General features: G+C 56.2%; 1 protein-coding gene across 1 annotated transcript in view; it reads left to right on the top strand.

The window, feature by feature from the left end:
• The window catches only part of DENND1A (DENN domain containing 1A), a 509,944-nt gene extending 498,315 nt beyond the window's left edge, over positions 1–11,629 (top strand). Inside the window, 6 exon segments of the mRNA XM_053908275.1 lie at positions 4,291–4,419; positions 7,146–7,404; positions 8,556–9,036; positions 9,039–9,267; positions 9,269–9,543; positions 9,546–11,629. Coding sequence (XP_053764250.1) covers positions 4,291–4,419; positions 7,146–7,404; positions 8,556–9,036; positions 9,039–9,267; positions 9,269–9,543; positions 9,546–9,745 — 1,573 coding nt within the window. The 3' untranslated portion in view covers positions 9,746–11,629.
• Positions 11,630–11,696: the final 67 nt, after the last annotated feature.

The following is an 11,696-nucleotide window of genomic DNA, read 5'->3' as shown; positions in this document are numbered from 1 at the left end:
CCAAGTTCACCACGACCTGCCTTTTCACAGACAGCTCTTTGTGTGTAATCAAATCCAGGCGAGTGGTGGGTGGCAGACTGCAGGCTACTAGCTGAATTGGGTTAATGAGGGAAGAGGTACGCTTTTTTTTTTTCTCCCCGTATTCTGCCTTAAGCTAATAAAAAATTTAAACCTGGACAATTTCAACGATTCATCCTTTATCTCTGACAAATATCTGACTCTGTGTTTCAGAGGAGGACATGAGCAGCTGAATTTAAATCAGTTTATTTTGAAATCTCACCTTTTATTAAAAGTGGAAGGGGGCACACCCTGCCCCTTACCGCGTTGTTTCAGATACACAGAACTGAAGAGGCGGGATCACAAAGTGGTTTGGAGTCAAACAGATCCAGACTCCTGGCTCCACCTATGGCTGCTGTGTGATGCTGGGCAAGCGACTGGCCCTCTCTGAGCCTTGGCGTTCTCTGCCAAGCAAGCACGTGATAAAGGAATTAAGGAAACTGTACGGCCAGCGTTTAGCTTGCATCGTCGTCATCATCCACGTGGCCCAAAGCCTGAAAACACTCTGATCTGACCAAACCACCCGGCGAGGGTTTTCGTCACTCTCGAGAGACAGACGGCATGTTCCGGAGATACCCTGGGCCTCTTGTGGAAGCCACTGTCCGGCCCGCCTGGCCTGGCCAGGCCAGGAGAGCTGACTGGAGAGGGAAAGTGGTTCCCTCCTGCCCCTCTCACCCCGCAGGCCTGCTACGCGACCACACCGATGTGGGGAGGCCCTGGACTCTGACGGGGGTGTGAACTGCGGCAGCCGGGTTGAGTGAAGCCAAGGTCCAGTCCAGCACAAAGGCTGCTTGCTCTTCTGTGAGTCCAGACCTTCCTGGCATTCGGCTCACGTGCCAAGCTGTGACTGCTGCTTTCTGGTCGAAGCCAGAGGAGGAGACCGTACTTGGATGGGTGTTGGAAGGGCACTCGGGATGGATTTGAGGGACACCAAAGAGCTTCATTCAGGTTGACCTAAGCAGAGGTGTGTGTCCCCTCGTACGCCTCTACCAGCAGCCCGGCTGACGGGACAGTGAGGGCCCTGGCCTAGAGTCTCTGCTTGTCACTCCCTGGCCAGGTCACGTGGTTACCTCTCTCTCCTTCACAGAGATGCCCAGTGCTCACCTAGCACTCGGGAAGTGCCTCTACCTGGAAGTGTGGGTGGGTGGGTGGATGGATGGATGGACGGATGGATGGATGGTTGGATGGATGGACAGACAGACAGACGGACGGACTAATGACAGTCCCATCCTCTGTAAAATCAGCACAGTGATACACCTCCCTGCTAGGCTGTTGGGAGGGGTGGAAATAATCTATGTAAAGCCCCTGGCACAGTGGATATTATTTTACACATTTTTCCAAGACTCCTGCCTGTTCCTATGTACCCAGCACCCTCACCCCCAAATGTGGTCCCACTCTGCAGCCTCAACGTCTCAGAGGATAGACGGGGAACCTCAGGGGACACTTTTATACCGTAGCCCCAAGCTGATGAAAGGGACAGGTGCTGTGCTGGGGCTCCGAAAGGTGGGTGAGATGGATGGGGGCTGCCTCATCTCCCCAGCACACTGGCTTCCAGACATTTGACTGCAAACCTCCATCGCACTAATGTTGTGCCCCATGTGGGGATAAAGAGAAGAAGGAGCCAGGCCCCTGCCCTTGAGGAACTCGACTTAGAAACAGAATTGCAAGAGGTTAAATGGTATGGATGAAGTGCTAAAACATTCAGCCCAAGGGGAAGCTAGCTTCATCTGAGGGGAAAGCTCCAGCTGGGGATTCCAGGGAGACTTTCTAGAGGGCCCATTGAGCCAAGTCTTCAAGACCGCAGTCAGGGCAGCAGGCAGAGCAGGAAAAGATGTCAGGGAGGTCTGCGGGGCGTGTAGGGGGGCGGCAGGAGGAGGCTGCAGGGGTGGACAGGCTCAGGCGGACAGCGTGGTGTCTATCCTACCTGCAGCTGGCCCTGGGCACTGCCTCCCTGCAACCCTCACCCCTGCCCACCCAGCACATTCCAGAGCTCCCCAGAGTGGAGCAGGAGGCCACCCTCCTCTCCACCCTCCACCCCTCCTCACCTGCTCAGGAGAGCCGTCCGGTGCTGGATTTAAACAGTTGAGTAAATCATCCTGTGAATACCTGGATGTTATTATTCTTAACACTTACTGGGTCTACTCACCACACAACCAGCTGCCTCAGAATTGCTCTGCGGTGTCGTAGATTTGCAGGTGTCCAGCGGGAGAGTGACAAGGTTGAGTTGGTGAATCAGAGCAGGATTCCAGTGGCTGTGTGGGGTGGCCCGTCTGTGCCTTGTTTTATGTCCCAGTGGGTGTGACAGGAGCTGGGTGGCCTTGTTTCTGTGAATCACATCCTCTTGCCCTCTGTCCTGAGTCCGGAGGAGAACACCCCACCTAGGCTGATGCTATCTCTGGTCTGGGAAGGACAAGTCCCTGACACCCAGGCAGGCAGCCTGAGCAAGGGGAAGAGCCCAGCGACCCGCCACCTCCCTGCGTGTGGCCCTGGGCAAGTGGCTTCCCCTCTGGGAGCCTCGGTCTCCACCTCAGTATGAGGACAAACCGCTTAGCCTGCCTAACTTCCAAGGATGACGCAAGGAGTGAGGGGGTTTGGGTATGCGAGTGCCGGGGAGCTCTGCAGCTCTGGGAGCCAGCCCCGGGTTCTCCTTTTAAAAGAATAGCATATTCTTGGTGACAACTGCCTTAGCACTGGCGATGGCAAATCACAGCCCAGCCTGCTCTCCTGGTCCACCAGGAATAGCTGCTGCCCGTCACGGACCCTCCGGTGTGGTTCCCATTCACTCTTATGGACACGGTGCCCTTTTATGAAAGGAAACCTGGAAAGAAGTGCATCAGAAAGCAGAGAAAGGAGGGGTGCCTAGGTGGCTCAGTCCGTTAAGCCTCCGACTTCGGCTCAGGTCATGATCTCGTGGTTTACGGGTTCGAGCCTCGCGTCGGGCTCTGTGTTGACAGCTCAGAGCCTGGAGCCTGCTTCAGATTCTGTGTCTGCCTCTCTCTCTCTCTGCCCCTCCCCTGCTCATGCTCTGTCTCTGTCTCAAAAATAAATATCAAAAAAATTAAAAAAAAAAAAAAGCAGAGAAAGGAGCCAGCTCTGGCTGGGGGTGTTGGAGAGGAGACTGCCCCCCACCCAGGCACCCCTATGCTTCCTACTCCATCGTCCCCCGAACTTCACCTCTGCCCCCCTCACTGGTATCTGAGCATGCCCAGCCCGGTGTGTGGGGCCCAGATGTGACCCCGGGTCTGTCCGGCCCAGCTCCCCCTCTCCCAAGCCCGCACCTCTCCCGGGCCCTGGTCAGTGTATAATTCATGGCAGCCACGCGGACTTTCTTGGGGCTGTGTAGTGTTTGTGTTTATAGAGGTAGAGCTCACAGGTGGCTGACAAGGGAGATGTATTTTTTATAACAATGAATATTTAATTTCCACATCACAGATGAAAAAGACTCTCTGAAGAGGCATGTGAGGGAGACTCCAGAGAACAGCCGCTAATCAGAAAAGGGCCTTCTAGCCAGTGCCCCTCCATGTGGCTCACTTTCTTCTTTAACTTTCTATTTTTATTTTTCCCTGATTATTGAAGTAGGTATGCACATTGAAGAAAGTGTAGAAGACACAGAAAAATAAAAAGAGGCAGTGTGGGAGGGGGGGATTCGCCCCTAATCCCGCTAGATTTTGTGGACATTTAGGTACATCCCTTTCCGGTCTTTTTTCTGTGCGGTTTCCCGTAAGTAGCTGCGAGAGAACGCAGTGCAATTACAATTCTGCATCCTGGCTTTTAGATTCTTCTTTCTTAGACACACTATAGTTGATGGGTGGGTAATATTCAGCCAAATGTACCATAATTCACTCCAGCAGACTCCTATTGCTGGAAGTTTAAGATGTCCCGTGTTTTGATATCCTCAGCATGGCAGCAGTGAATGTCTTTGTGTCTCCTTCTTTGCTACATTTAGGATTTTCTAGACAGACGTGGGGTTGCGAGGTCATAGGTGGCTGGATCCGTGTTTAAGGCTCTCGACACCTATGGCAAACTCACGGTTTCTTTTCTGTTCGGGACCAGCTTCCTCACCTTGGGGGACCGGTCAGGCCCCCTCTGGCCTTCTCCAGGGAGCCTCTACCCCAGGTTGGCAGAGGGAGGGGGGGCCAGGCGCCGAACGCAGACGCTCCCCTCCCACCGGCCACATGGAGTTCTGAGGGTGCCTCCTAACTGCCTCTTCTCTCTTGTCTTCCTCTGCCCCAGCCTGGTAAAGCCCTTGCGACACTATGCGGTCTTCCTCTCCGAAGACTCCTCTGACGATGAATGCCAGCGGGAAGAGGGCCCGAGCTCTGGCTTCACCGAAAGCTTTTTCTTCTCCGCTCCCTTTGAATGGTCTCTCCTTCCTTCTTCCATTTCCCTGAGCTCTGCTTGGTGACTCTCCTGGGCCGCGTGGGGGAGGGGGGCCAGTGCTGCTTGCCCTTGTGTGCGGGGAGGGCCGTCTGGAGCCACTGCCTTCCGGTGCCCCTGTGCCACCACGTGGGGTGAGTGAGTGTCCCCCGTGTGTGCCTCTGCCCAGGGTGTTCATTCTGCCAGCCCCATGGGCTCTGTGGTGAGGAGTGAGGTGACGGGAGGGTGGCAGGGCCGACAGGTGTGAGACGGGAGCATGAGTCTCTGTCCCTTACGCAGGAGACTGCACTTGACCATTAATGGAAGTAGTTGTGGATGCCTGGGTCCTCCTCCAGCTCAGCACATCTCAGAAAACTACGGAGACGGAGGGTCAGATTTTAACCTTAAAAGAAAAAACACGTATTGATATGGAGCGTATATGTTATTGCTGACAGATCCAAATGTTGTATCGATCTGCCTGACTTTAAGATAATTTATATCATCGCTGTTTATCGCCTGTGCCTCATGCTAATTATAAATTGCAACTTAGAAAAAAGAAGGTTCGCCCACAATCCAGCCACCGCCCAATGTTAAGCTTTGGTAGTTACCCCTTCTTTACCAGTTCTTGCCCATCTACCCACAAGTTTTTCCCAGCTGGGCTCAAGCAGAGGGACAGCTTTTGTCTGCATTTGTTAACGAAGTTGTAATGTTTTTAATGGGAGCCTTTTACAGAAGGGAGCTGCCCTTTGCTGAACACCCACGGGGCCACAACCAGCCTCTAGGGAGTGAGCTATTAAAACCATCTTAGGGAAGAGGGGATTCTTCCCTTCCAACCCGTCCCAGCCCCTTCCCCTGAGCCAGGCCTGTGAGCTGCTCAGGGCACCTGATAAACCCACCACTTCTGCTCCTACCATCACCCCCTGGGGTAGCAGGGTTCTGCCACCAGCTCAGCTGTGACCACAGGCAAGTCAGTCCCCTCCCGTTGTCCTCACTCAGAAGGTGGTGGCCTAAGTCAGTGTTGCCCGAGTTTCACAGACCACCTTTTCTGTACCTTGAATCTTTTTCTTTAAAATTTTTCTGTCAAAACTTCAAAAAATTAACCTTCTCCTCAGCAATAATATCTCTAATATCATAGGCCTAATGTGTCAATTATTATCTCTACTGTTAGTTAAAATAAAGGTAGAACCATTGGAATAAGACCTGTTCATCCACATAATCAACTCAAAATCACCTTGCAGATAAAAACACCCTGCCTGAGTGATGTCCAAGGACCCCCCACCACAGAGTGCGGGGGTCTCGTTCTTTTTAAATTAATTGATGCCTTAATTATTTAAATAGTGAATAGCGCTCACTCCTTTGGCCATGACCTAAGAAAAGTAGAGGTTCTTGTGTGTGGTGTGTGTTATTAAACAGGAACTGGCTCATAAGTTAACTATACTGGAGTAAAAATAAATAAAAATAAGTCGCACAGGAAAGACAAGGAACTGGCCCATCGTAAGTCCAAATAAAATGGTTTCTTTTTAAAGAATACTATTTCCTTCCTTAAGTGTAAGGAGCACATTGACTTTTCTTTACTCCTTGGTTGTGTTCAAGCTTGGTTAAAAGGTCTTTAATTCCTTGGTCAGATGGCTCAGAGTCAGTGGAAACTTTTGAAGTCTCTCCAACTCGGCATCCATTGCTACCTTTTGCTCTGTGACCTAGGGTGAGTTACTTAGCCTCTCTGAACTTCAAGATACTAAAGGCTGATGGAGTCCTGACTGCTGAGCCCTCTCTCTGCTGTAGGTTCCCTACGCTGGTTCCTGCAAGTGTGACTTTGGGACCAGCAGGTGGCGCCCTTCCCCCACTTTACCAGAGCCGTGAGCAGTTTCTGCTGAGACACAGGGGACAGAGCCAGCCCTAGCCTCTGTCCTGGTCTTCACTAGAGTCAAGTCAGGGTTTATCCAGGCACCGTTCTCCATGTACCCAGTGGTGCCCTGGGGGCTGAGGATTGTGAAAAAGGAAAGTTAGAGAAACCTTTCGTCACCTATGCCTGAGTCAAATGTACAGAAGGCTGTTAACAGCCTCTGTGCCTGCCATTTGCCAGGCACCGTGGTAGGTAGTTCACATAACCACCACCACCAGCAGCAAGGGAGATACACTCTGGAATGGGGAAGAGGCTGAGGTTCAGAGAGGTTAAGAGACTTGCCCAAGGTCCCACAGCAAGTGATGGCAAGACCAGAGCTAGAACAGAGGTCAGCACAGGCTGAGGCCCAGACAGTTATTCCTGAGGGTCCTGAGGCGTGCTGGGTAGTTACCCGGGGGGAGAATTTCTCCCAGCTCAGTTCCCCATGAGCCACGGGGAGGTGGGAGGGCAGAGACTGGGCTCAGGAATGGGCAGGCTGCCTGTTCCCTTTCTAATCATGTCCCGTTCCTCATGCCTTGTCTGGATGGCTTGCAAGCCCCCTCCCCAGTCATATGGTGGGTCCTGTGGTTTTCAGAGGAACTAAGTGGATCCCCTTAGTGCAAATTAGAGCCAAAGCAATTTGCCCAGGGTCCCACAATAAACAACAGAACCCAAATTCAGCCCCAGGTCTGTCAGATTGCCAGTGACCAGACTCCGGCACTCACAGGGACCCCAGGACACTCACCTGTCCCCAGGCCTCCCGGGTGTACTCTTCCTGGGGGTGGGGGCTGCTGGCTCCTCCCGTGGAGGCTCTGGGCGGGAGGATCCAGCCTGCTCTGCCTCCTCCCAGGCCTCAGCCATATCGGACACTCAAGGAGTCAGACAGCGCAGAAGGTGACGAGGCAGAGAGCCCAGAGCAGCGAGTGCGGGAGCCCACAGGCCCTGCCCCAGCTCCACCTGACCGAGCTGCCAGCATCGACCTCCTGGAGGACGTCTTCAACAACCTGGACATGGATGTCCCACTGCAGCCACTGGGCCAGGCCAAGAGCTTGGAGGATCTCCGGACCCCCAAAGACCTGAGGGAGCATCCAGGAACCTTTGACTATCAGGTATGATACCGGGGTGGGGTGGGTACCTGTCAGGGCCGGTGCCTTCCACACACGAGGCAGATACCCCCCGTGTGACAGTGAAGGAGACCAAGGGAGAAACAGTGACTTTTCCAGGGTCCTCGGCCGATGCTCAGGGTCAGTCTGACTGCAAACCCTGCCGGGCGGGCCAACAGCCCGGCCGACAGCCAGTGAGCCACCCTCACGGCGATCACCGTAGAAGATGCTACACCTGGTGGAAATCCACCCCTCATTTCCATTTGTGCATCAGACAGGGGTGTGCTGGTGCTCCACTCTCCCAGGACCCCAGCCCCACCCCCAGGCGGGGCTTTGACGCCTGATCCAAGTGGGCGTGCTCCCGTGCCCATCAAGTCTCCTTGGAGAACCTTTGGATCAGAATTCCTGGATTCCGGATTATTTGCATGGGACCGCTGATCCGCCATCGCGACTTCCCATGTGTCTCATCCCCTCTCTGCGCCTGTCTCCCCACTTGCAAGTGGAGGCTGCTGAGTCTCTGGGTCTGTGGAACTGACAGGAGCTCCCGTGGGTACAGTGATTCGAGCGCACCCTCCTGCGGGGAGTCCCCTGTTCCCCTGCCGCTGAGGACCAAGTCCGGGCCAAGAGAGGGGAAGTGGCGCCCAGGTAGTGTCGCTTGCGAGTGGCAGAGCCGGGACATGAGCCCAGTCCTGTTTTCCTGCCAGCCAGGGAAGAAACCTTTGCTCAGACCCCGTGCCTCACTCACCTTCAAGCTCACAGGTGATTAAAAGTACCCACATGCTTTGAAAAGTAAAAAAGCCCCAGCCAGTAGATGGTCAATAAATGGAGTCATTTTCCTAAAACTACTTGGCGACACTGACGTAAGAGGACAAGGGCTTTCTCTGGAATCCCTTTGTGCGGTGAGAAAAAAGCCTGACTTGGAGTCGGAAAAGAGGAAAACAGAGAAGCCTGGGCTTGGCGTCCGGACAGACCCGGGCTCTCTGCTGGTGCCCTGGGCCCGGCTGCTCTGAGTCCCAGGGACCCGATCGGCCACACGCCTGGGATCCCAGTCTGAGCGCCCACCCGGCACACGGGAGGGGCACGGGGATGGATATGTGCTGCCTTCCAGTCTGTCCAGGTCAGTCTCTGGTCACTGCCTCCCTCTTTCTCTCCAACAGAGGCTGGACCTGAACAGGAGCGACAGGAGCCGCGGGATGCCAATGGCCTTGAAGCTCACCCACCCGTACAACAAGCTCTGGAGCCTGGGCCAGGACGACATGGCCATCCCCAGCAAGCTCCCGGCCAGCTCCCCTGAGAAGCCCTCATCCCTGCTTGGGAGCTCCCTGGCTCTGCCCCGCAGGCCACCGGCCCAGGACAGCATCCTGAACCCCAGTGACAAGGAGGAGGCGCCCACCCCGACTCCGGGCAGCATTACCATCCCCCGGCCTCAGGGCAGGAAGACCCCGGAGTTGGGCATCGTGCCTCCGCCCCCCAATGCCCGCCCGGCCAAACTTCAGGCGGCCAGCGCCGCCCTCGGGGACTTCTCAGAGCGGCCGCAGGCTGAGTGGGAAAGGCGAGCCCCTCTGAGTCCAGCCCCGTTCCCCGGGCTCCTCCCCAGCGCCGCCCGCCAAGGACCCACCGAACCACTGCAGCCGCTCAGCCTGCCCCAGGGGCTGCAGGCACAAGTGGTGACGCCCTGCTGGCCCTCCTGGACCCACTTAACACAGCCTGGCCAGGCAGTACCCTTCCACCAGGACCTTCAGCCCCAAACGTAGCCACCTCATTCACACCCCAGTTCAGCTTCCCCCCAACAGGGACGCCCACCCCATTTCCACAGCCATCGCTCAATCCCTTTGTGCCAACCGTGCCAGCGGCTCTGCCGCCATGCCCTGGTCTCCACACCAGCCGGGCCTTTTGGGGCCCCTCCTGCTCCCCTGGGGCCAGCTTTTGCCCCCAGCCTCCTGCTGTCCAGTTCTGGCTTCTGTGTCCCACATAGATCTCAGCCCAACCTGTCTGCCCTCTCCATGCCTAACCTCTTCGGCCAGATGCCCATGGGTGCCCACACCAGTCCCCTGCAGCCCCTGGGCCCCCCAATGGTCGCCCCTTCGAGGATCCGAACATTGCCCCTGGCCCGCTCAAGTGCCAGGGCCGCTGAGGCCAAGCAGGGCTGGCCCTGAGGCCCGGAGAAGCCCCCCTCCTTCCTCCCAGACCCCCGCAGGGCCTGGAGCCAGCACTGCAGCCCTCTGCTCCTCAAGAGGCCAGAGACCCCTTTGAGGATTTGTTACGGAAAACCAAGCAAGATGTGAGCCCGGCCCCTGCCCCAGGCTCAGTAGAGCAGCTCAGGAAGCAGTGGGAGACCTTCGAGTGAGCCAGGCGCCGAGAGCGAGGGCAAGCCGGGCCACGCGCTGTGCCGCCCCGCCACTGTGCTCCGAGGCTGGCGGGCCCTGCTTCCCCTGCTGTTCTGTTTCCGCCCAGGTTCTGCCAGTGGGAAGGGATGGGTCCCCCTCTCTGCCGCCCCTCTTTCCCCTCCACGCCACCCATCTCTGAGGTCTGGCCGCTAGCAGATGGTGCCAGTTCCGGCCTGGGAACGGACCCAGCTCCTGGGCGCCCACCCCAGTAGCCCTGCCATCACCCCTCCCCTGCACCCTTGATTAGGTTTTGCACTAAAGAGGTCAGCTGGGCGAATGACTGCCCCAGACCAAGTCCGACCCACCGTCCTCCTGGAAACCTCCCGCCGGGAGCCCCAGGGCTCCACAAGGCCTCCCCTCCCCAGCTCTGTTCTCTTGCCCCAGCCGCAGCCCGGCCCTGCACACCCCCCGCAGGAACCAGCACAGGCATCGGTGGTGGCCTCGGTGTGAGCTCGTCTATACCAGACACATGTGGTCTGGAGTTTGGAGTAAGGAGCCCCCCTCCCGGGCTGGAGAGCCTGCCTACCTGGAAGGGCATTTACAACCCTCTCTAGCAATACCCTCACTCGTTCTTTCTTTCTTGAGTCTTCACCCAACCCCAACCTTCAGTTGTTTCTGGCTTGGGAGGGATTTGGGGCTGAGGGATCCTTGGGAACCCTCTGACAGCCAAACACAGTCGCAGCCAGCCCTGCGTGGGGGCTGGGAGCACCAGCAACTCTTGATTCGTAGAAGAGAAAATGGCAACAGGTAAACTGAGTGCATCCGGAGGAGTTGGGCTGCCGTCCTGTGCTCTGCCTCTAGTATGTACTGAAATGGGGCCCAGCTTCTTGTCGCGTGGGACCTCGGGGGAAGAGCTGAGAAGCAGGCACCCAGGTCCCAACTGGGAAGCCAAGCTGAATGCCACAGACTGATGCAAGAGTCCCAGCTGCTGTTCAGGAATGGGCAGGGGCTCTGAGCCCTTCTCCAGGCCCTGGGGGAGTGCATGAACTTGGCTTCTTGCAGCCTGGAGGCCGGAGAAGGGCCAGGAGCCACCCCCTCCCCCGCCCACATAGCGTAGAAATTCCTGAGGCCCACGTCACCAAAGCTAAATTGAAATGTTTTGTTATTGTTTCTTTTATCTATCTTTTCCTTTCTACTTTATTGATTTGACGATTCTTAAAATTGACTAGTTTCAATAAACCGAGTTAAAATACGGCCCAACCATTTAAGAAAACAACCATCTGAGACATGCAGGAAATTGTGAGCATTTTGACCTGATTTCTCATTTCCTATTTGTGAATGGTCAGACACACAGTCTCAGAGGTGTCTGACAGGGCCAGGGGGCTCCTGGAGGCCCCCGGAACCCAAGGAGCCTTGTCATCGTCTGAGGGACCCTGTGTGGGTCCGTGAGGCCGGGAGGGCTGGCCCGGAGTTTCTCGGACACAGGTGCGAGGAGCTGCCGGCACACAGCCCCTTCCTGAGCCGGTCACGGCCCCTTGGGCAAGCCCTCTCTCTCTCTCAATCTCTGCCTGTTCTCAGCCCACTGAGGTGGCGAGGGAGCCACGTGGTGTCTGGGCACATGGGCACCTCCAGGATTCTCAGGTGTTTCCGCACCGGTTCCAGATCCGCCCACCCACCCCGGGCAGCCCCCCAAGCCCCATCGGAGACAAAGTGTGAGATGAGGGATGCTGTGGGGCCCCAGGGAAGCAGAGCCCACCCCGTGGTCGGTCTCCCCGGCTGTGCTGGGGGCTGGTGGCGAGCACTCCGTGTTCTCGAGAGCATTGTTGTCTCTTCACTGGCTGGATTGAATTTGCACCCAAGGGTGAATGTTGTGTGTGCGTTCAATAAAATCTTCTTGGGGAGAAGGTTGGTATCCCTGTGTCCTGAGGAAGCTCTGGGGGAAAGGGAGGGCTCAGAGCAGTCACAGGGAAG

Source organism: Panthera pardus, unplaced genomic scaffold (assembly GCF_024362965.1).
Source record: "Panthera pardus isolate Hobbes unplaced genomic scaffold, ASM2436296v1 HiC_scaffold_20, whole genome shotgun sequence".
NCBI classification, from domain to species: domain Eukaryota; kingdom Metazoa; phylum Chordata; class Mammalia; order Carnivora; family Felidae; genus Panthera; species Panthera pardus.
Note: the sequence above shows the minus strand (reverse complement) of the source record. Positions and strands in the feature narration are given on the sequence as shown.